A 24,555-nucleotide genomic window follows, 5' to 3' on the forward strand; every position below is an offset into this window, starting at 1 on the left:
CCATACACACACCCCACGTGGTTGCCTGTGTGCACGTGGGGGTGTGTGTTGTGACACGCCGATGTTACTCCAGCAACGACGTGGGGCGTGTGTATGGACGGAGGACCTCCGCGCCAGCTATTGACATGGACAGTAATGTAAAGTGCACTGGGGGGGGGGGGAGCACATTGACCGTTATGGGGACAGTATCGTGCGGATACAGCGTCACAAGGTCTATTTCGGATTGATTTCCGCATGGAATTGATCGTGAATCGGCTTGTGGCCTATGGGCAGAACACAAATAACAGATTCCGTCTCTTGGTCGATCTGCCCATACATGGTCTGATGTATGGGCACCTTAAAGGGTCTCAGAGCTCAGGAAAATAAAGATTTATACATACCTGGAGCTTCCTCCAGCCCCATCCGCTCTGATTGCTCCCACGCCGCCGTCCTCTGTCTTCTGCAGCACCGGTCCCAGGTCCCCGCACTTTCATCAGTCGGCTCAAGTCTACTCTTTGTGTATCTTTACAGCAGCTGCTGGAGAGATACATAGAGGGCGCACTTTTCTTACGTCTTAAAGAGAACCCGAGGTGTGTTTAAAGAATGTTATCTGCATACAGAGGCTGGATCTGCCTATACAGCCCAGCCTCTGTTGCTATCCCAAACCCCACTAAGGTCCCCCTGCACTCTGCAATCCCTCATAAATCACAGCCGTGCTGTGAGGCTGTGTTTACATCTGTAGTGTCAGTCTCAGCTGCTTCCCCGCCTCCTGCATAGCTCCGGTCCCTGCCCCCTTCCCTCCAATCAGCAGGGAGGGAAGGGATGCAGGCGGGGACTGGAGTTCTGCAGGAGGCGGGGAGAGCAGCAGACTGACACTATGGAGATAAACACAGCCAGCTCTGTCAAGCTGTTTGTCAGCAGGCTGTGATTTATGGAGGGATTGCAGAGTGCAGGGGGACCTTAGGGGGGTTTGGGATAGCAACAGAGGCTGGGCTGTATAGGCAGATCCAGCCTCTGTATGCAGATAATATTCTTCAAACCCACCTCAGGTTCTCTGTAAGTGCGGCGCCCGGTACCGGCGCTGCAGAAGACTGAGGACGGCGGCGTGGGAGCGATCCTCCAGGTATGTATAAATCCTTTTTATTTTCCTGAGCTCTGGTACACTTTAAAGTGTACCAGAGCTTACTTCTGCGCATGTTCAATAGGCCACGACTGACGCGACTGAGCCTGTTATCGGGGCTGATGGCTGAATGGCAGACCGCGGGAAGACGACGAGGGACTCAATTGTACTTATGGGGCTGGAGGAAGCCCTGGGTAAGTATCGTTTCTTAAGTCCTCTCTTGTTTACTTTAAGGCTTCATTCACATTGTGTTCTGCTCGCGTTAGCGTTCACGTTTTTTCCGGTTTTTTTTCCTGATTTGCGACATTTGGTTGGGTTTTGCATTTTTGAGAAAATCTCTTTTCCTGATCGGTTTTTAATTCGCTTCCTGACACAAGGTGTCAGGAAGTTAACTCTTTGACCCTGAAAAGAAGAAATATAATGTATTTATTGTTAAAAAACGAGAATGCAATCGTTGCACAAAGTGATTTTGTGAGCGTTTGCGGTTTTCCTATACCTTCCATTGATGCAAAATAGCCCCACAAATGGTACACGCACTGCTTTGCTGCACACACCGCGCTTGAACCGCGCTGATATGAACTTTCTCATAGCGATTCATTGCACAAGCGTTTTGTGGGCGATTTAAAAAATCGCCCGCGCTTGAAAAAAGGCCGAAACGCCCTTAGTGTGAACGAACACTGAAGGTTTTTTTTTTTTTTAATTGTACAGGTTTTGTTTCCTCCTTGTAACTGAACTTCACACTTGCTGCTGTTGTCTCAACAGTAAACAAAGCTTTCTGGAAAAGGTGTCTGAGGGAACAGGAAGCTTTCTTGTTGATAGTGTTGTGTTGTTAAGCTTAGTTGAGATACTGAGCTTTCTGTTACCTGCATGTATGTCATTGTAGTTACACTTGGAGATAGGATTTTGTACTTACAAAATATGCATAGAAATCTGAAATGCCCGCGGCATCCACTTGTATAAAAATCTGCTGTATTGAACAACGAAGTTGGAAGTAATTGGTTAAAATACAACTACAGCCAAAGCATTTTACTCACTTTTTGATAATATGGAGAAAGGAGAACCTCTGCCTCATTGTTATTGCTGACTGTGGTCCCTGCTGGAGAGTATCCCTCACACCTAAAGGACAACTGAAGTGAGTAGAATATGGAGGCTGCCATATTTATTTCCTTTTAAACAATGCCAGTTGCCTGGCAGCGCAGCTGATCTATGTAGCTGCAGTAGTGTCTGAATAACACCAGAAACAAGCATGCAGCTAATCTTGACAGATCTGACAATAATGTCAGAAACACTTGATCTGCTACATGCTTGTTCAAGGACAACCAATGTGACATGATGAGATAGACGTCTGTATGTATAGTGCCAAGCACACAAATAACTAGGTTTTTTTTTTTTTTTTCACTGCCTGAAAAAAGTTAAACATCAGGTATGCAAGTGACAGTTTTTGCCCGGGTCGGACTGGGTCAGACTAGCATATCCATCATTGATATGCCGTAAAATACTTTCCTGTCTGTAAATGGCTTTTGAGGTCAGGAAAGCGATAAAAATGGTCCTTAATTCGTAGATTTGAACTCTGACATACTGTACTTCAGTGAAGATGTCATTGAGCATAGACAATGAAACAGTAAAAACTTAAAAACTATATATATAAAATAAAACTGAGGGATATCTAAAGTCATTTTCAGGAGACCAAGGATATGTACAATTGTTTTTGTCATCCATTTATTTTCACCTTGGATGTCCTTTCAGGGTCTATGGCTAAAAGTATTAGAGGCAGAGGTTTAGCAGGATAGCCAGGCAACTGGTATTGCTTAAAAGGTAATAAATATGGCAGCCTCCATATCCCTCTCACTTTGTCCTTTTAAAGTGTACCCTAAGCGAACCTTGGGTGAAAAGTTAAATATTTAAGAAGGAAGCATCTGGATCCTGTAAAGAGGTTTTCCACACCGTCTTCTGGTCCAGGGCTCCCCAACCATGTTCTCAAGTACCACCAGCAGTGCGTGTTTTGTGGAAATCCAGAGGTAGACACTGAGACACTAATTACCTCACCTGAGGAAAGGGTTGGGAAGTCCTGCTCTGGTCCACCGTGCCTGAGCACAAATCCCTCAAAAGAACCCAACAAGTTCTTGTCAGATTCCATGCTTAGGACTGCGCTCCGCTGCAAGCATGAACGAGGCCATATTGCGCCTGCTTGAGCACAACTGCACCTGCCCAGTAAGGCGGAGTCGCTTATGTGCAGCTGCGCTTACACATGAAGAGTAGTGCGATCATGATGTTCAGAAAGGTCCTGGGCGTGATGGGCAGCGTGGAAAGCCTTTAGGATCCAGAGGCTTCTTTCTCCGTGATTATTTAACTTTTGACCTTAGGTTCAACTCTGGTTTGCTGGTTTTACACTTAAAATGTGTGTATGCGGTCCGATGCCCCGCTCCCGGTGCAGCGCCCCACCCCAACGCACAAAATCTCAAACATATTACCCTACGGCAGAGTGCGTAGGCAGGGTCCTATGCACAGCGCTGCCCCTCGCCCGGTGATGTACTCCCTGCTGGACAGGAAGTACGTCACTGGGATTCCTGGGTTTCCCTGTCGTATTCCCTTCGTTGCGTGCCACTGCCGCTAACATTTTCAAATGTATGCATCACCCTTTGTCTTACATTATTTTCGTTGCCACGGAAGTCGGCCAGTAACCTGCTGTTGACTCTGCACATCGGTCACTTTCAGTGCAACAGTAAGTATGCTAAGCCCCGTTGCCTTGCATATTGACACTGTGCTACCCTGTAGTAAAACCGGGTACTGCAACACTGGTTTAAAATTTAAAAGTTTAAAAGGGGCCTTAATGTTCTTATACCAAGGGTTCTGCTTTTATACTTCTAACCAGAGAAGTAATTAAAAGTCAGAACCCTAAATCTGACAGAAGGTTCCTTTTGTTTCCCACTCCACAATAAGCTTTAATAATGTATTCTATTACATTTACCTCGATTCTGTCAGTGACGAAAAAACCTGAAAGTTTACTCTATTTCATTCTGTCCAAAAGTAAACTGATAGTTTTGGCTGAAGTTGGGTTTAAGGACTTATTTGAATTGACTGTTCCCTAATTAACCAGATGGGTAATAATATGGCAGGTTCCAAATTCGGTGTGTGAAAGTTGGGAATAAGCTTTGAGTATTTCTGTCAACGTAACTAGACACAGTTGGGATCTCCTCTTTGTGTGCCACTGAATCGCCGGACATGGTGAAGTTGACTGGACAGTTTGAGTTCCATAAGTCCATCAGCTTCACTTGTTGATTTTCCCTCTCTATGGAACTCAGGAAATCCTTCAAGACTTGTTTGAATATGTAGACAATTTCCCAAGGCAGAACATCATTTTCTGCCAAAACCTCTCGAAACCTGAAGACAAAAACAAATTGCATATTAATGTCTATTCTTGGTAGTAAAAGTAAGCCTTTCATTTCCTGCAACAAAATAAAGGTGCAAAATTATTAGTACGTACTATAGATGTGCTACTTATTTTCAAGGTCCCTCTGGACCCCCCCACCCAAAAAAAATGGTATCTGAGCTAGTACTTAGTCTGAGCTGATTGCTGCAGTCTTGGTGTAGTGTGAGGTCCTTTCTTTCTGGTTGCCTGCCATTGTGCAAGGAGCTAGGATAAGTACCAGCTGCTTTGTTCTGGCTGGTCCTAGCTCCCTTAAATTGACACTAGGCACACGTGCCTCTCAATGTAAGTTTATGGGAGATGACCCTCTAGGCAGCAACAACCTGCTCCAGCTCCTAGTGCAATGACAGGTACTGGGCACGGATAGGAAGGGGGACTGTCTCACTACTACTAGGATTGTATGTAACTCTGACTTTCACAACCAAATTTTGTAATTCGTTGTTGAAAGTACAAACACAGAATTCTGATGCATAAATTCGGAAAGTTGCACTTGAGTGCAATTGTTTATAGGGATTCCCTTAAATAGAATCTGTACTCTAAAATTCTTACAATAAAAAGCATACCATTCTATTCATTAAGTACTCCTGGGCCTCTCTGTGCTGTTTCTGCCACTCCCTGCTGCAATCCTGGCTTGTAATTGCCAGTTTTAGGCAGTGTTTACAAACAAGACATGGCTGCTAACCAGCTTGTGATAGGCTGAGAGGAGCTCAGTCTGTGACTTTTACAGTGCCTGCAGGGGGCATGAAGAGGCTGTGTATAGCTTCTCCCTATCACAAGCAGAGCAGCACATTCCAGCCTAAGTGCCTGAGACCGACAGCCTTCAGAGGAAAGATTAGATTATATAACAGAGATAATACAGGCACTGTGCAACCAGGAAAGGCTGCAGTAAGGCAGACGACATTATAACAGGTATAGGAACTTATAGGATAGAAGAAATAAGGCTGATCATTTTGTTAGAGTCTCTTTAAAGTGTACCTGATAAATAAATAAAACTTTTTTTTTTTACATTCCTGGGGCTTCCCCCAGTCCCCTTGAGGCTGGACTGGGGGAAGCCCTGTGCCTGTGCAGTCTCAGAATGCTTCCGTCAACAGGAGCGCAATGGGGCCGCCGCGCATGTGCAGTACACCGTGACTGCCAGAATTTACCGGCGAGGGACCTATCAGCCTGAAGAGGGCTGGAGGAAGCCCCATTTTGGTTTTTTTTTCCCTTTTTTGTCTGTTTTTTGTTGTTGTTTTTTTTAAATGTGAGCCCTGCCTCAGTGCGTTGTGGAGTTCTTCTTTAAAATGAACCAGAGACGAAGCACCCTCATGTATTTTACCATATATATCAATGGGGACATTAGATAAAACACCTACCCTGCTCTTTTTCATTTTTAACTGTTGAGCTTGCTTCTTAACAGCCATGATAAAATCCCTGACTGAGCATTCAGTCTGGCTTTGCTCAGGAATCATTATAGCTGAATCTGTGTTCTCTGCTGTCTTTTCAAGCCCAAGCCAGCCCCCTTGGGGCTCTGCTCAGGAATCAGTATAGCTGAGTCATAGCAAAGCCAGACTGAATGCTCAGTCTGGGATTTTATCAGGGCTGATTAGAAGCAAGCTGCACAGTTAAAAATGAAACAGACAGCAGGGTAGGTGTTTTCTCTAATATTCCCACTGATATATATGGTAAAATACATGAAGGTGCTTCATCTCTTGTTCACTTTAAGCTTAACTGAAGTTTAATTAACTGAAGGTAAAGTAAACCCGAGGTGAAAGTGATAGGGGAGGCTTCCATATTTGTTTCCTTTTAAACATGACTAGTTGCCTGGCAGCCCTGCTGATCTATTTGGCTACAGTAGTGTCTGAAGTACATCAGAAACAAGGATGCAGCTAATCAATGTTGTCATAAACACCTGATCTGCATTTGCTTGTTCAGGGTCTGTGGCTGAAAATAACTGGTATTGCTTAAAGTGAACCTAAAGCCGATAAAAAAAAATGAGATTAACTCACCTGGGGCCTCCCTCAGCCCCCTGCAGCCGATCGGTGCCCTCGCAGCTCCGCTCCGATGTCCCAGGACCCGCCGGCGAGCACTTCCGGTTTCGCCGTCACTCGCCGTCACCGGCCGACAGGCATGGGAACGCGAGTGATTGTTCGCGTTCCCAGCCTGTATATCGTCCCCTATGCTGCTATTGCGGCCTCCTGGCCGCAATAGCAGCATAGGGGGCGATATACAGGCTGGGAACGCGAACAATCACTCGCGTTCCCATGCCTGTCGGCCGGTGACGGCGAAACCGGAAGTGCTCACCGGCGGGTCCTGGGACATCGGAGCGGAGCTACGAGGGCACCGATCGGCTGCAGGGGGCTGAGGGAGGCCCCAGGTGAGTTAATCTCATTTTTTTTTTATCGGCTTTAGGTTCACTTTAAAGTGTACCCGAGGCGATAAGTGACATAATGAGATTAAAACGTGTATGTACACTTCACAACAAATTAATAACCAGGATGTTTTATTTGCTTTATTTTGCTGATTGAAATGTAACTTCTAGGCATGGAAGTGACAGCTTCTGTATTGTTGGTACCTTGTGGGGAATATAGTAAACATCACTGATGGGCACATTACAGCCATAAAACGTCTGAGGGTAGAGTAGAGATAAGACCAGGTTTAGGGCTCTTTCACACCAAGTCGTTGCGTTTTAGGGGACGTTAAGGTCGCATAACGTGCCCCAAAGCAACGTTTGGTGGTGTTGAAGTTGGACGTTAGATTGAGCCGCGTTATGCGGGTCTTGGTGCGCCGTTTTTGTTCTATACTGATAGAATGAAAATGGCGCATGCGTCCAAAGGCTGTGGAGACTACGTGATCGGAAAACACTCCACATCACGTGGTCCCGCCAGCCAATCGCCGCACAAAGTGGCCGCTCCAGGAAGTAAGCACAGTGCAGTGAATATTAATTAGCCATGTGGCTAGTCACAATAGCGGGCTTTACCCTCCTCCTCTCCTGCACTGAATATCACAGCATAGGGCCCGCGGAGGACACAGAGCCATGTCAGCTATATATAATCCCAATCTCAATAGCAAATACAACGAAAACGGCGCATGCTTCAAAAAACAAAAAGACATTACTGAGCATGTGCAAGCAGTGTAACGCAGCAAAGTACGAGTATAATGCACAGCATGCTGCACTTTCATTAAACGTGCAGCGTTATACTCTAACGCAACATGTGCACTGTGAACAGCACATTGAGTTTTCAGTGCTGTGAGTTGGGCTGCGTTACTGGCTGCTGTAACGTGGGACTTTAACGTCCCACTGTTAAAGCAGCCTAATAGTTCATGTATTTTCACTCTGGGACATTCAATTGACTGCTACTGATTAGAGGCAGTGAAACATTCAACCTACTCTGTTTATGTTTAAATATAAAAGAAAACCATGGGATATGTTAAAGTAATTTTTATGAGGATAAATATAATTGTTTCTCATCAGTTTATTTTTACCTCGGGTTTACTTTAAACGGAAATAAATATGGCAGCCTCCATATAACTGTAACCTCGTCACATGCAAGCGCAGAGTGCTCCTGGTCGGGGGTTTCTTACTGATGTACGTGTGCCGGCAGCGGTTGCATGCTATAGCACGCTTGCAGCCTGGCCAGAAAGCCGCAATGCTCCTGACCCGGCCAACCAGAAGACATGACCACGGGGCAATTGCAGCTACAAAAGGTGGCAGAAAGGAGAATGGCGGGAGTGGTGAGCATCAGAACATATCATATATTGTTACAGTAAAGCTGTTACTGAACAGCTTCTGTAACAAAAACGCCTGCAAAACCGCTCTGAACTGCCGTTTTTCAGAGCGGTTTGTGTTTTTTCTATACTTTACATTGGAGGCAGAAACGCCTCCGCAATCCAAAATCTGCAGCAGCCCGGGAGTATGCGTTTCTGTTAAACGCCTCCCGCTCTGGTGTGCACCAGCCCATTGAAATACATTACCCAAGCGTTTCCACATCCGCAAGCGGATCGTAAAACGCTGCCGAACCGCTCTGGTGTGCACTAGGCCTTTCAGTTGCCTGGGTATCCTGCTGATCCTCTGCCTCTAACACTTTAAAGGCTCATACACACATCAGACTATAGTCTTTGGAAAATGAAAGATCACAGACCAATCTTACCACTCTTCATGTAGTATGAGAGCCATAACTTCACAGTCTTTTCTATGGAGCTGAACTCCCCATCAGAAAAAAATCTTTGCAAGATGCTACACACACAGATGCTGTACAGACACAAAAGATCAGTATCTGCAAAAGATCTGTTCCTGCCAAAGATCCAATCCTGCAAATTGCATGCATAGTGTATGAGATCTTCAGATCATCATACACACCTTGTTTAACTGACAATCCTCTGCAGATCTGAAAATCCATCCTGGCGGATCTGATCTGCAGATGAATGTCTGTTAAACAAGGTGTGTATGATGATCTGAAGATATCATAGACTATGAATGCATTTTGCAGGAACAGATCTTTTGCAGATACTGATCTTTTGTGTCTGTACAGCATATCTGTGTGTGCAGCATCTTGCAAAGATTTTTTTCTGATGGGGAGTTCAGCTCCATAGAATAGACTGTAAGGAGTATGGCTCTCATACTACATGGAAGGGGGTAAAATTGGTCTGTGATCTTTCATTTTCCAAAGACTATGGTCTGTGTGTATGAGCCTTAAGGCTCCCTGCACACTGCATGCGGTTCTGATTTTTAATAGTTTTTTTTACATGCGATTCCCATTTTTAATCGTTACTGCATGCTGCGTTTTTTCTGTTGATAGAATTCAGGGAAAAACAGAATTGTAAATCGGAATCGCAAATCGGATTTGCAGTTTGCCTTAGATATAGTCTCTGAACAAGCATGAAGCAGATCAGGTGTTTCTGCCATATTTTTTGAAATCTGACAAGACTAGCTGCATGCTTGTTACTGGTGTTATTCAGACACTACTGCAGCCATATAGACCAGCAGGGCTGCCAGGTAACTGGTATTGTGTAAAAGGAAATAAACATAGAAGCCTCTATATTCCTTCTCACTTCAGTTGTCTTTTAAGGTGTTCTTTTTATCTGTGAATTTATAATAAAGATAGTTTACTAGGTTTTTTGACCGACTATTGTTTCATGGACAATGGTTGGTTGGCAGCTGGCGTTGTCCTTTTCTCTTTTGCGATTTATAAACGGCATTGTGGAATCTCATATGCAGACTTTGATGAAAAACCTTGAGCAATTGTATTCGTTTTTGTAGAATGGATTCAGCTGAATTTAGGCTTTCCGTTGCCCTTTTTCCCTGCAGTTCAGTTTTTTGGAACAGCTGAAATCCTGCAGCTTTACCTACAGTTAGCAGTTTGCTCGACTAGCAGAAAAAAAGAGCTGTCAGATGCGCCCATTGCCGAATGCTTGATTAGGATTGCTGGAATAGTGATAAAGATGTGGGTAATGTTAAAAGCCCTAGCCAAGTAAGCGGATCATCCTAGCTATTTAAAGCCCAAAGCGCATGCAAAAAGAACAGCTGCCTCTCCTGTTTTTTTTTTTCTTTTTTTCTCCCCCTCTCCTGTTTTTGAGGCTTTGCATTTGTTGCACAAAGACTTGTTTGCACCACCCATGGCACTTGAATTCAATAAACATGAAAAATAATTTTAATTCCTGTTTTCCACATTTTTTTTCCTTTCTGCTTTAAAAGTCCACTTTTCTGTAAGACAATCACAAATTACCCTGCCTAATCCCCTTTCAGGACCAAGCCATTTTACATGGGGGGAGGGGGAACGCATTTGGGGGGGGGGGGGGTGTCAGGCAGCCGCATCCCCAGTAAAGCTAGCTGGGCATGGTGTCCGCAGTGTAGCTCGGTGTCCCCCATTTTGCCAGCAGCCTTTACTCACCTCCCAGGCTCCAGCGATGAGCAGCTGTAGCCTCTTCTGCTCTGGCCGGCATCCTTGCTCGTACTTCCGCTAAGTTTCGGGTTGCGGCTTGATGACGTCATCAAACTGGGACCTGACTCTTAACGCAGAGCGAGCGGAAATGCCGGCCAGAGCAGAGGGGAGCGACTGGAAGGTGAGTCCCCGTTCTCTTCTTCCCCTCAGACCGCCCCTGCCAATTGGGATCACTACGATCTGCCAGCGGTCGTAGTGAACAGGAGCCAATTGCGATTGCTCCTGATCCCTAAGGGGAGATGTCAGCTGTCATATAACATCTTAATCTCCCCTCTCAGGTGCACACGATCGCGTCGGGAGCGAATATGGCAGGTGGCGTAAATCCTACGCTGCATCAGGCTTAGACTGCCACAAGTGCAGCGTAGGATTTACTACACGTTGTCCGCAAAAGGTTAAAGTGTACCTGAGATGAGAAAATTAAAGCATTCATATGTACATGGAGCTTCCTCTAGCCCCCTTTAGGCCATTGGTTCCCTCACTGCTTCAATCCTCTGCTGGCCGGCCCTGAAAAATCCTCCTGACGGCCTCAATCTTGATCTACTGCGCCTGCACAGCCTGGGGTGATGGGGGCACGCATGAGGCCGGCCCATGCATGTGACTGGACAGATGTGCTTGTAGGGCCAGCGGAGGATACAAGTGACGGAGGGGGGAGGGATGGCGAGGGAGCCCACGGTCTGAAGGGGGCTGGAGGAAGCCCCAGGAATGTACATGGCTACTTTACCACCTGGCTTTTTGGATAATTCACAGCACAATCGTGGTAAGTGGAAATTGTGTATTGTGCAATCGCATTGCAGTGAGATTTTGCACGCACTTTTTGTCATCTCTGGTTTCCTTTTACCAGTGAATTCAATGGTCTGTAGTTCTAAGTCATAGACCACGTAGGTACTGAGCGCTTTAACAGGTTAATAGGTGCTGCTTTTGGTTTCCAGCTGGCTCGCAACTAAAGCCTGGTACGCAGTTGGAATTATGATTGGCCAATTATTGACCAATTTTACCACCTCCATGTAGTATGAGGGCCAACAGATAATGAATGCTATGAGTAGATTGTGTAGGTAAACCCTTAGCGCCTGTTTCCACTACACGCAGATTGGATGCAGAAAAACTGACTCCAATGAATTCCTATGGGCCTGTTTCCACTAAGGCCTCTTGCACACTGCAAGTGATTCCGATTCAGATTCCGCTTTTTAATCAGTTTTTACATCTGATTCAGATTCCGATTTGCAGTTTGCTCCCTGCACACTGCAAAGCGGAATCTGAATCGGATGTAAAAACTGATTAAAAAGCGGAATCTGAATCGGAATCACTTGCAGTGTGCAAGAGGCCTAAACGCGATTTTTCTGATGCAGATTTTTCCATAGGCATTCATTGGAGTCAGTTTTTCTACATCCAATCTGCGTGTAGTGAAAACAGGCCCTTCTACTACTTGGAGGTGGTAAAATTGGTCAGTGATTGGCCAGTCATAATTGAGTGTGTACCAGGCTTTACTTACCTATTCTAAATTGGAGCGAATCCACTGTGAAAGAAGCTTCTGCTGTCTGCTGTCATGTTAAAGTGTACCAGAGACGGCATTTAAAGAGTTTTAATACTTTTCCTGGGGCTTCCTCCAGCCCCATAAGCACGCGAGTCCCTCACTCTCCTTGCACGTTCAGCTGTGATCAGCCCCGGTAACTGTCTCAGTTGCATCAGTCGGGGTCTTCTGTGCATGCATGGACCTCCTGATTGCGGCTGAATGGCAGGCGACGGACGATGGACTTGCACGTGCTTATGGGGCTGGAGGAATCCCCAGGTAAGTATCAGATCCTTTTTTAAATGCAGTCTTTGGTTTCCTTTACGCTGCATACACACAAGTTATCTGTGCCACCTGTAAGAATAATCCTTGATTCTAAGGAGAATGTTGAGGACTATTAGCACTGTAAAGACATGTAGCTCTAATCTAGCCAAACATGTACTGTTTCTATGGACATGGGAGGAGGGATGACAGGGTGATGCTGGAGCTGCTTCCTGCAGGTGTGGTAAACGGGAGTACAATGTATCTGTTACCCTCGCCAAAACTATGAACCACAATGTGAGAAGTCTGTGCACATGCTAGATTCTCAGCTGAGACAAACCCTGTACGGCTGCCTTGGCAGAGTTCCCACTAACGTGCTAGCACAGGCATGGGGAAACTGCGCAACCCGGCCAGCATTCTCTTGAACGCGGGCTGCATTCCTGTTATGCTGGGGGGCCTCCTCCTCTCTCCCCCCCCCCCCCCCCCCCCCCGTAGAGTCGTGAGCAGGCGATTGGCGGGGGTTATACCAAGGGCTTCCTCCACCCACAGCACCCACACCCAGGGCTGTGAAGTCTGTACAAAAATCATCCGACTCCAGGTACCCAAAATTACTGACTCCTCGACTCCACAGCCCTGCCCACGCCGTCGTCCTCCGCCTGCTTATTCTTCTGCAATTGGTCCTGGAAAGTCCTCCAATCCAGGGCCAACTGCGCATGCCCGGCACGGTGGTGGAGCATGCGTGGCCGCACTGCGCTGACTGGCCCCGACTGGATGACTTTCCAGGTCCAGTTGCAGACCAACAAGGACAATAATCCTGGAGGGGATTGGAGGGTATTTTTTCTTTGTTTTAATCCCCTATCTCAGGTAAACTTTAATTAAAAAAAGAAAAGAGGCAGTTCTTTAACCACTTCAGGATTCTGTGTACGCTTAAGTACGCCCCTGAATCCTGAAGTGGTTTCCATGGAAACGGCCGCTCGTATGAGCGGCCGTTCCATGTCAGTTCACGGAGGGTGTCTCCGTGAACACCCTGCGAGCCTCCGATCGCGGCTCGCAGGGTAAATGTAAACACACGGGGAAGATCTTTCCCGGTGTTTACATATATACGGCGCTGCTGCGCAGCAGCGCCGTAGAGGAGATCGGTGATCCCCGGCCTCTGATTGGCCTGGGATCGCCGGCATCTGATAGGCTAAAGCCTATCCCATCTGGCGCAGGACGGAAATCCGTCCTGCGCCGCTCACAGGGGGAGGGAGAGGGAGGGAAAGGGAAGGAGGCCAGGAAGCGATGCGGAGGGGCCCCCCCGCAAGCGCAAGCAGCCGGCGGCGATCAGACCCCCCCAGCAGGACATCCCCCTAGTGGGGAAAAAAGGGGGGGGGGGAAGTCTGATCGGCCTGGCTGCTATCTGATCGGTGCTGCGGGCTGGAGAGCCCACGCAGCACCGATCAGCAAAACCACCCGGAATCCGGAAGTGGTTAAAGTAATCCTAAAGTGGAAAAAAAAGTCACCTCACTCACTGTTCCTGAGAAGTGCTCCTTCAGTAAATGATACCGATATTTAGGCCCCAACCCCAAGAAAGGAAGATCTTATAAAGATACTGCACCACTCACTGCAATTGTAGTGCCCAACCTGACTGGGTTTCTGACTTCTCCCGTTATGTATTGTGCATCCCTCGCATGCATTGGAATGGCCAGGGACACAGAAAGTCAACCTGTGGCACAGGTGCACAAATGATGGAGGCTCCTGTATGGGGGGGGGGGGGGGGCTACAGAGCAGCCCATGTAGGTAAGTGAGAGCACACTGCCCCTCAAAGCCCACAGAATAAACAAACCTCTCTTAGGGCCCATTCACACTAGAAATCGCAAAACGCTGAGCGTTTTTCTGGCGTTTTTTCCTAGCGATTTTTCACTGTATAGAGCGTTTTTCCAGCGATTAGCATTTTGCGATTTCTAGTTCAATTCAAATACTTGTATTTAAACGCTAATCGCTCCAGAATCGCTCAGAAAACTCTGCATGCAACGCGTTTGCGTTTCAGAAAAACGCTAAACGCTTAGATGAGAACACTTCCATACACTTTCATTGTGCACACGTTTTTCAAATCGCTAGCGATTTTCAGCAAAGCTGAAATCGCTCTGAAAACGCACAAGTGTGAATGGGCCCTTACAGGATGTTTGTTTTATATGTTTTCCTCACATAGCAGCACCCTGGTGGTTTGCTAAAGAACCAATGGGAATAATCCTGCAACAGAGAAAAATGTTATTGGCTCATGTGGAGCAATGATAATCCTCCCCTATTGCTATGTAGGATTTTTTTTATTATTATTAACAAACCAACAGGAAGCTCCATGCTTCCTGGTCTCTGGCTAAACGGGACGACATTGATGACGAGAAAAGCGACAGAAGTAGCGATGGATAGGTGAATACACTGACACAAAGGCAGTTGCCAGTGTGAACGACGCCAGCACATTTGCTCAGGATGGGAGCATATCGTAAGTGGATGAGCTTACTGTGCTGTTTACGCATACGTTGCGTTTGCTGTGTGGAGTGAACCCAGCCCTAGGATCAGTCATTTTAGGCAATACAAATAATTACGTCCTGTGACAATTGACCTTTTAGCAGCTTCGGACGAGATGCCTCGTTTGAAGCTTTTTTTTTTCAGTGTCAGCCTCTGCCTGTGATAACTTGTTTAGCTGCCTAGTGCAGCCAATGGAGTGGGTAGGAGTAAGAAGCTATATTTACCTGCTCTGGATGGCTTTTTCTCTTCCTCCACCAGAAGCTCTGAACTCTCGGCAGGTCTTCTGGGTCCCGGTCACATCCAATCACGAGATGTCATGTGATCAGGATCCGAGAGAATGTGTCAGCATTACAGCGCCACTAACTGATTGTTATATGGACAGAAATATCACAAATGACATCATGGCACATTAAAGTCTTGCCAAAAATGGATACAACTTTATTCAAAAATACAAAAGGTGAATTTTTCATAACCCTTATCCAAAGAATTCCGTTTCAAAAGATAGTATTAAAGCTCATCAAACATTTCCATGAACTAGCAAGATCAATCACCTGGCTTGACGAAGTTAATACTTAATTTTCTGATGGCGTTAGTAAGAATACATTGCTAGGGGCGCTAAAACATTTACTCTTACTAACGCTATCAGAAAATTAAGTATTCTTAAAGGGACTCCGAGCAGTGCAGAAACTATGGAAAGATGCATATCATTTTAAAGCTCTCTTTCTCCTCTTTCCAATGATATATAAACCGCCGCCCTACGCCTTTTTAGTTTTCGCTATTTTCGCGATTGAAAATACAGCGGCCGCGATTTCGATCGCGAAAATAGAGAACTAAAATGCATTGGGCGACGATTTAGGTGTTGCCAGAAAGAGGAGAAAGAGAGCTTTAAAATGATATCCATCTTTCTATAGTTACATTGTATTACACAGGGCGACTTTTTCTGCTGAATGGAGCTGCTGACTTTGAGAAAAAGTCGCCCTGTGTAATACAATGTAACTATGGAAAGATGGAAATCATTTTAAAGCTCTCTTTCTCCTCTTTCTGGCGACACCTAAATCGTCGCCCTACGCCTTTTAGTTTTCTCTATTTTCGCAATCGAAATTGCGGCCGCGGCAATTGCAATCGCGAAAATAGCGAAAACTAAAAGGTGTAGGGCGGCGGTTTATATACCATTGGAAAGAGGAGAAAGAGAGCTTTAAAATGATATGCATCTTTCCATAGTTTCTGCACTGCTCGGAGTCACTTTAACTTCGTCAAACCAGATGATTGATCTTGCTAGTTTCATAGAAATGTTTGATGGGCTTTAATGCTGTCTTTTAAAACGGAATTCTTTGGATAAGAGTTTTTATGAAAAATCCAATTTTTGTATTTTTGAATAAAGTTGTATCCATTTTTTGCAAGACTTTAATGTGCCATGACGTCATTTCTGATATTTCTGTCCTTATAAAGATCAGTTAGTGGATGACTGGTGCGGTGGATCACCCAATTAAGGACATTACGGTTTTTATCATTTTTTCCTTAAAAAGTGCAATCCCAACTATACAGGGTGGGCCATTTATATGGATGCACCTTGATAAAATGGGAATAGTTGGTGATATTAACTTCCTGTCTGTGGCACATTAGTATATGTGAGGGGGGAAACTTCAAGATGGGTGGTAACCATGGTGGCCATTTTGAATCCAACTTTTTTTTTAACAGGAAGAGGGTCATGTGACACATCAAACTTATTGGGAATTTCACAAGAAAATCAATGGTGTGCTTGATTTTAATGTAACTTTATTCTTTCATAAGTTATTTACAAGTTTCTGACCACTTATAAAATGTGTTCAATGTGCTGTCCATTGTGTTGGATAGTCCATGCAACCCTCTTCACACACTGATAGCAACACCGCAGGAGAAATGCTAGCACAGGCTTCCAGTATCCGTAGGTTCAGGTGCTGCACATCTCGTATCTTCACAGCATAGACAATTGCCTTCAGATGACCCCAAAGATAAGTCTTAAGGGGGTCAGATTGGGAGACCTTGGGGTCCATTCAACTGGCCCACGACGACCAATCCACTTTCCAGGAAACTGTTCATCTAGGAATGCTCGGACCTGACACCCATGATGTGGTGGTGCACCATCTTGCTGGAAAAACTCAGGGAACGTGCCAGCTTCGGTGCATAAGGTTTCAGCAAGCCTTGGTGTACAAAGGCGCCAGAGTAGAATAAAAACATTTTAAAACCGTCTAAAAGTGGGGGATGTTCAGGTGGACTTACCTCCCTCGAAAATATAAAACTCAATTGAGTCACAATATGCAGAAGTGAGGCGCTCACTTCTGCATTTAGACCCATTGAGTTATACTCCAGTTTGCCTAATGAGGCAGGACCACACCTGCGAAACGCGTTGCACTAAGTGGAGTTTAATAAAATTTTTGTATTGATATATTGTGACTCAATTGAGTTTTATATTTTCGAGGGAGGTAAGTCCACCTGAACACCCCCTGTTTTAGACGGTTTTTAAACGTTTTTATTCTACTCTGGCGCCTCTGTACACCAAGCCTTGCTGAAATCTTGATTCCACCCTCAGGTGGAGGGGTGCTACCCCGTTTCCTATCTACAGAGAGATACATCTTAAAAACATGAGTGGGGTCAGGTTCTAATACTCCCCACCTGCACTTGAAGTGGTTGCCTATGTTTGTGAGGTATATCTAAATATTTTGCTTTAAACCACAACCAACTTAACAATACTACACCATATTGGGCTCTCGATTTCTCTTTGTTCTTCCAATCAGTGCATAAAGAGGGAAACACATCATCATGTAGCACTTTCACATATCCAGTGGCCTTGATGTTTCCACTGATGAAGAATGGCCCCACTATCTTTCTACCCCATATACCACACCAATGTTTTTTCAATAGGAAGAGGGTACGAGATGTGCAGCACCTGAAACTACGGATACTAAAAGCCTGTGCTAGCATTTCTCCTCCGGTGTTGCTATCCGCGTGTGAAGAGTGGGAGAAGAGGGTTGCATTGACGATCCAACACAATGGGCAGTACATTGAACACATTTTCTAAGTGGTGAGAAACTTGTAAATAACTCATGAAAGAATAAAGTTGTGTTAAAACCAAGCACACCATTGTTTTTCTTGTGAAATTCCCAATGTTTGATGTCACATGACCCTCTTCCTATTGAAAAAACAAAAGTTGGATTAAAAATGGCCACCATGGTTACCACCCATCTTGAAAAGTTCCCCCCCCTTACATATACTAATGTGCCACAAACCGGAAGTTAATATCACCAACCATTCCCATTTTATTAAGGTGTATCCATATAAATGGCCCACCCTGTACAATATATTGAGCATTACAGCGCCATCCGGCGGTGGAAGAGACTCCTCCATCACCCCTCTTCCACCACCGGGTGGTGCTGTAATACTGACACGGTCTCCTGGAACCTGATCATATGTCATACCATGTGATTGGAACCGAGGAGACCTGCCGGTAGTACGTTACTGCCGCGGTGGAGGAAGAAGAAGCGATCCAACCGTCCGGACAAGTATGTATGGGAGCTTCATGCCGCCACTATCTGCAAAGCGCGCCAAGGGCGTGTAGGAACGCCTGAAATGGCCACACACCTTCCTGGACTGCTTGAGGACCTCCTGTAAGCCTTGATGCTTAGACTCTGTGTTTTATGATGAGATTTAGCTTGTGTGCCATGCAGGGCACATGTGCTAACTTTGCCAAATTCAATGCCGCCAACAGATTTTCTTCAGTTGTCACAAACAACTTTGCCAATCTCCAATTGGTGCGGGATGCTCCACTGATCCACCTGCTCGTTCAGAGCGGCCAGGGGAACAAACACTTCTCAAATGGCAGGAAAAATTAGGCCCTGCAGCCAAAAAAAGTTTTACTTTATTTGGCTGCTAAGGGGTTAAAAGGAATTGTGGTTTGATATATATATAAAAAAAAGCAGGCAAGCTATAAGGTTATACTTAGTTTCCCAAATATGACTTATGATTTTGTGCGTGGAGCTGTAAGGTTTATTAGAACTTTTTACTAGGGATGAGCAATGGGATGCAAATAATTTCATGTAACTGTGAAGCAGCTTGAAAATGGTCCTATAAAACGACAGGAAGTTATTTCAAGCTGCATAATCTACAAGAAATTTGAATATAAAAGAAATTATTTGCATCTCATTGATCATCCCTGTTCTCCACAATACAAGAGACATTTTGTACTATTTGTTTGTTGCACTTTTGTATTTTATGTTTTTTATCACTTTCTTTTTATTGCGCCTGTCGTGATGGTCCAGCCTTATCCTATCTAGATAGAAAATGAAAGTTAGGGCCTATTTCTACTACACGCGGATTCCGCATGTGAATTTCCGCATCAAAAATGCGACATGTTAGTGAATGGAGCTATTTCCACTCAATGCAAATTTTTGGACCCGATGCGGTGCAGAAAGAATCTGGATGGTATGCTGCCTTTTTCTGCATTTGGGTGTCATCTGCATGCCAATTGCTGCTAATGTAAGTCAATGGGGCCGCATATATTCGCATTACAAACGCGGAAATTCGTGTTGCCAACGTGGATTTACCCATGTGACGTATTGTTGCTGGGTAGTTTTCAAATCCTAACTCGTATTTTCGCATAGCGCGTATGAGGATTGCGTATCGGCATTAAAAACTGATACGGATTTCCGTACACAATTTGAACTTCTGCTAGTGAAAATAGGCCTTTAATCCTTGCATTTTAGTTAAAGGGGCACTATGGTGAACAATTTGAAATATGTGCAAACTTATACAAATAAGAAGTCATTTTTTTCCAGAGTAAAATGAGGCATAAATTACTTTTCTCCTATGCTGCTTTCACTAACAGTAGGTAGTAGAAAACAGTAGCGACAGGTTTTGGACTAGTCCATCTCTTCATAGGGGATTCTCAGCAAGGCTTTTGTTCTTTATAAAGATATTCCCTAAAAAGGATTTAAACAATGATGCTGGCCAGCTTCCCTGCTCGCTACACAGTTTTTTGGCAGTTGGACAGAACTGCCATTCACTAAGTGCTTTTGAAAAGAAATAAATCCCTGAGAATCCCCCATGAAGAGATGGACTAGTCCAAAACCTGTAGCTTCTGCCAGATTTTTTACTACCTATTGTAAGTGACCGCAACATAGGCGAAAAGTAATTTATGGCTCATTTTACTCTGGAAAAAAACGACCTTCTTATTTGTATGTTTGCACATATTTTAAACGTTACAATTTTTTGCCATAATGCCCCTTTAAGCATTTGCTTTCTAAATGAACCCATCGTTGTTCTAAAAACCAAGAAAACATTGTGCTGCTGCTGAGTATCACATATTTCCACCTGATCCTGATAACTTGGCAGATCAGTGTGCTCTCCTTTGTATAAATGCAGTGCTGAGAGAGGTGTACCTGCTGAGGACGGTCCCCGTGTGGCATGGCTGAATCTGAGAGCACAGAACCTCCAGCTGCTTCTGCTCAGTGACGGGGATGCTTGGCTTCAAGCTGTAATCATTTCTCAGCCAGTTATAATCCATCCCGTTTTTCTGGACTCTCTGCTCGTTCTCGATCTCATGCAGTAACCTTTCTCGCTCTGCAAGATGCCATTGCAGCTCCCGGAGCAGAGTCTTGGTCACGACTTCTGAGCCCGGGTACTGAGTGGCCTTATCAGATTCATTCTTGGCCCATCTTATCCAACCAAAGAACGGCATCTTGGCTTCAGAGCTGAAACGGAACAAGAAGTAGAAAATTATTCTGGGCAGATATTCCACAGTCAAAATGTCCATATTTTCAGGCATTCTACGTGATATTTTGAAGTTTAGTTATGTTCTACCATACTAACCTACAATCCTTTAATTAGACCACTATAATGGACCATCTTGTTTGATTTTGTAAGGATTGGTTGTAACCAAAACAGTTAAACTTTTTGGCAGATTTGTGGTCAAGTAGCTTGAACCATCAGTTCTATAAAGCTTTTGAATATGCTCTCCCTGGTGCAGTTGTTGGATTGGTCTCCTTCAGGGAGACTCCTGCTTCTGCTGCTGCAGTAAAAAGCTTGCCTGAAAGTAATGCTAGGTACACACCATACAATTTTCTGGCAGATTTACCTGCTAGATCGATTATTTCCAATATATCCGATCTGAATTTCGATCGATTTTCTGATAATTTTTTCCGATCGTTCTCCCTAGAAGTGAACGGAAAGCGATCGGAAAACTGATCAAAATTAAGATCAGACATGTTGGAAATAATCGATCTGGCAGGTAAATCTGCCAGAGAATTGCATGGTGTGTACCTAGCATAAAGCCTGGTACAAACCATGCAATTTCCCATCAGATAGATAATTTTCCACAGATCCGATTGTTTTACTGATCGATTTTCTGATCAGTTCTATGGAAATCGATCAGAAAAACGATCGTAAATCAGATCGGACCTGTCGGCAATTATCTACTCAACCCATCTATCTGACGGGAAATTGCATGGTGTGTACCAGGCTTTAGACTGATAAAGAGCAGCGGTGGTGGTTCAGCAAACATACCTTGCCACCACTCTGCACAAGAGATGACGGTAGATTAAGTGGACCTGAAGTGTAAAGAAAACATCAGAGGCTGAATGCACTGTAGTCTTATTAACTTAAAGCAATCCTGAAGTGAAAATAAACTTATGAGATAACGAATTATATCTGTAGTACAGCTAAGATACAGAACATTAGTAGCAAAGATATGAGTCTCATATTGTTTCTCTGAGCTCTTCCACCCTACTTGGGTTGAACACAGTCCGGTTTTCTGGAGCACTTATACAAACAAGAAACCGTGAGAGACAGGTCAAGATGAGGTTTTATTGCAGGAAAGTTCAAAGGGTTTTAGCTCTGCTCTGTTTAAAATACGAAGTGTGGTTTAACTGCAAATATGACAGAATGATGCAATGTTATAAAAAAAAAAACTATGTAACTGAAAATAAAAATTAAAGACAGTTTTCTTTGCTACTAATGTTTTATTCATTATCTGTACTACACATATAATTCATTATATCATAAGGTTGTGTTTGCTTCAGGTTTGCTTTTAAGCTCAGGTTTTCATAAAGTTGTCAAATCCCACCAATAGTGCACGTTACTTATTTTGTTAGTGTCAAATTTTTGTTAATAGTATTCACATAACAAACATTAATGCAGATTCATAACTGCAGTGAAAATTACTCTTTCTATAAGAAACATATTGCTCTGCACTAAATAGTGTTGGCAGATTAATGAATTTATGCTATGCCATACAAGGGAAGCACAAAGCTGATGCAAAATAATTCAGGATTTGAAAATGGCTCACTTCTGAAAAGCAACAGTAATAAAATACAAAATAAAAACTACCAACAATATAGGCATTCAGTATCAAGAACCAGAACTAATCCCTGATAAGTCCTTGTATAGACCTGTGACTGTTTTCTTATCTAAAAGAGTGCAACCACACCAGTATTCCTGTCAAAGCACTTTTCACAGTTTTTTTTTTTTTGTTGAATTCCAAGCTGTCCAAATCTTCCATTTGTTTAGTACCTCAAGTTCAGGCCCTTGTGATTCCGCAAACATACATAGATTATTTATTTTTTAAATATCCACATAGGTAGATAAGCTTCCATGCTAGGGTCCCATTTGCCTCACCTGTGCCTATGTAAGGCTACCTCCAAAACCTGCACTAATGGAAGGACTTCAGATCACGTTAGAAAGGCAGCTTTAGTTATCCTTACATTCAAGTCGCTGTTCAGTTTCACCTGTTACTTGGTTCCTTCGATGCTGACTTTTTCAAGGAAAAGTTCTTCTTTAGAAGTCTTTAGAAGATTCCTGTAAAAAATGCTTGGCTTCCCCTTCAAGGCTGTCAATGACACCGCACGGTAGTGAAAGCATTGCCTAATTCCTAGTGAGTGCATCTGAGAGGATAGCAGTCTGGACTGTGTGGACTAACTGCATCTGCTGATGTGCCGGCTCTATAAAATTAAATGGATGGTCACATGACGCCGTTGTGCCTGTGGTCATGTCAGCTGTATTTTTAGTCCCCGCAGGTAACTTAAAATAGAATCCGTTCACTATCCTGTACCCCCCAATCTCACCAAGTGCTAACTATTGCTCTCAAACTTGTCTAGGGGGATAAATCATTATTCAGATCAATAATCCTACCCTCTCCCAGAATGAACATAAAAACCGAAGCTCTATTATTAACCCTCGCTACGAGAATCCTTTGCAAATGCTTTAATCTGCAGATTTATATGCATCTGATGCTCATCTTTAGTGACAGAAATGATTATTATTATAATGCAGTAAAACGGCACTGTGTGGAAATGATGGCATACAGACAAACACTGAAGAAAATGAAAGTTCAGTTAAAATTAGAACTTACCATTAACATGTAATTGGGCTGGAATTTGTTCCAATCATAGCATTTTGGCTGTATTTAGAACTGTTTGCAGAAAGAAGTCACTGGCTCGCGATGACGGTTTTCTGTGCGCTAAAGGTCGCTGAAGCAGTCCTCCCCCTCCTTCTTTTCCCCCTCTTCCGTTTCAGTTATCTAGTCTCTTTTTATTAGTCTGAACCCCAGGCATGAGGAGACAGCTCCTCTCCTTACTTCCTTCTGAGATTACTGGTTTTACAGCTTGGAATTTTCTCAGCGTTGCAGCATTTTTTTGTGACCCCCCCCCCCTCAACCCCTTCTTCCAATCCTGGAGATGCTGGATTGTTGGCGAACAGAGGCTGTGTTAATGTGCCCTAGATCCCATACAACATAACACATGACGTGCATGGCCGTTATTAAAGCAGATATTATACGCTGAAAAAATTCAGATGTCAACATTAATAACGCTCAGCTGGAAGGTTTTCACATTGCATTGTATATGGTACTATGAAGGTCTGAGGGAGCTGGGTGCATAATGACAGAACTGTCTCAGCAAATTTTACTACAAATTGAAAGCATGACTTCTTACCACCTATTTTATTTTGTCGTGTTTTATTCATCTTTGGCTCTGTAAAATTTACAAAGCCTTGTGCTGGAGTAACAAGTATATTACATTCAGCATTTGTATAAAATCCATTACGGTGTAATCTTGCAGCTGGCCGTGGCTGTATCAGATGGTTTCTAGATCCCAAAAGATAGTAGGGGGATTCTGACACTAGTTTGGACCCTAAACATTTACACTCAGCTCACCCAAGCTTTCATGTTTGTATGTCGGAGATGGAGGATGTACAAGATTTGCTGCTTAGCATTGTGGGAGTAGTGTTAAGATGCCTACACTCTTAAAGGAAAGGTTCAGGGAGGGTGGAGGAAAAATAAAAATCAATTTCCACTTACCTGGGGCTTCCTCCAGCCTGTGGCAGGCAGGAGGTGCCCTCGCCGCCGCTCCACAGGCTCCCGGTGGCCGACCCGACCTGGCCAGGCCGGCTGCCAGGTCGGGCTCTTCTGCGCTCCAAGTCCTGGTACTTCTGCGTCCCACGCCGGCGCTCTGACGTCATCGGACGTCCGCCGGGCTGTACTGCGCATGCGCAGTACAGCCCGGCGGATGTCCGATGACGTCAGAGTGCCGGCGTGGGACGCAGAAGTACCAGGACTTGGAGCGCAGAAGATCCCGACCTGGCAGCCGGCCTGGCCAGGTCGGGTCGGCCACCGGAGACCACCGGGAGCCTGGGGAGCGGCGGCGTGGGCACCTCCTGCCTGCCACGGGCTGGAGGAAGCCCCAGGTAAGTGGAAATTGATTTTTATTTTTCCTCCACCCTCCCTGAACCTTCCCTTTAACCTCCCTGGCACTATGATTATTTCTGGCTTTTAGGGTCATTTTAAAACCCTAAAACGTTTCAGACC

General features: G+C 44.6%; 2 protein-coding genes across 5 annotated transcripts in view; one reads left to right on the forward strand and one right to left on the reverse strand.

Moving 5' to 3' along the window:
* Window positions 1–24,555, forward strand: part of TDRD9 (tudor domain containing 9) — a 261,914-nt gene that overhangs the window by 11,373 nt on the left and 225,986 nt on the right. The window lies entirely within an intron of this gene.
* On the reverse strand, window positions 1,000–23,359 carry RD3L (RD3 like). Of its 4 annotated transcripts, none has more exons than XM_068254348.1 (3): window positions 23,104–23,359; window positions 20,138–20,449; window positions 1,000–4,480 (listed from the first exon to the last, which is right to left on the reverse strand). In XM_068254348.1, the coding sequence occupies exons 2-3, from the start codon at window positions 20,434–20,436 to the stop codon at window positions 4,189–4,191; spliced, it is 591 nt and encodes a 196-aa protein (XP_068110449.1). In that variant the 5' UTR covers window positions 20,437–20,449; window positions 23,104–23,359; the 3' UTR covers window positions 1,000–4,188. The 4 variants fall into 4 exon arrangements, with proteins under 4 accessions (XP_068110449.1, XP_068110450.1, XP_068110448.1 ...); XM_068254349.1 differs by lacking the exon at window positions 23,104–23,359 and adding an exon at window positions 22,481–22,823; XM_068254347.1 differs by lacking the exon at window positions 23,104–23,359 and adding an exon at window positions 22,457–22,823.

The sequence above is a fragment of the Hyperolius riggenbachi genome, chromosome 9, assembly GCF_040937935.1.
Source record: "Hyperolius riggenbachi isolate aHypRig1 chromosome 9, aHypRig1.pri, whole genome shotgun sequence".
NCBI classification, from domain to species: Eukaryota; Metazoa; Chordata; class Amphibia; order Anura; family Hyperoliidae; genus Hyperolius; species Hyperolius riggenbachi.

Coding starts and splice junctions, on each gene's coding strand:
- RD3L (XM_068254348.1), bottom strand. CDS start 20,436: ATGCCGTTCTTTGGTTGGATAAGATGGGCCAAGAATGAATCTGATAAG. Junction 4,481..20,137: donor ACGGGGACCGTCCTCAGCAG/GTACACCTCTCT, acceptor TTTTGTCTTCAG/GTTTCGAGAGGTTTTGGCAG.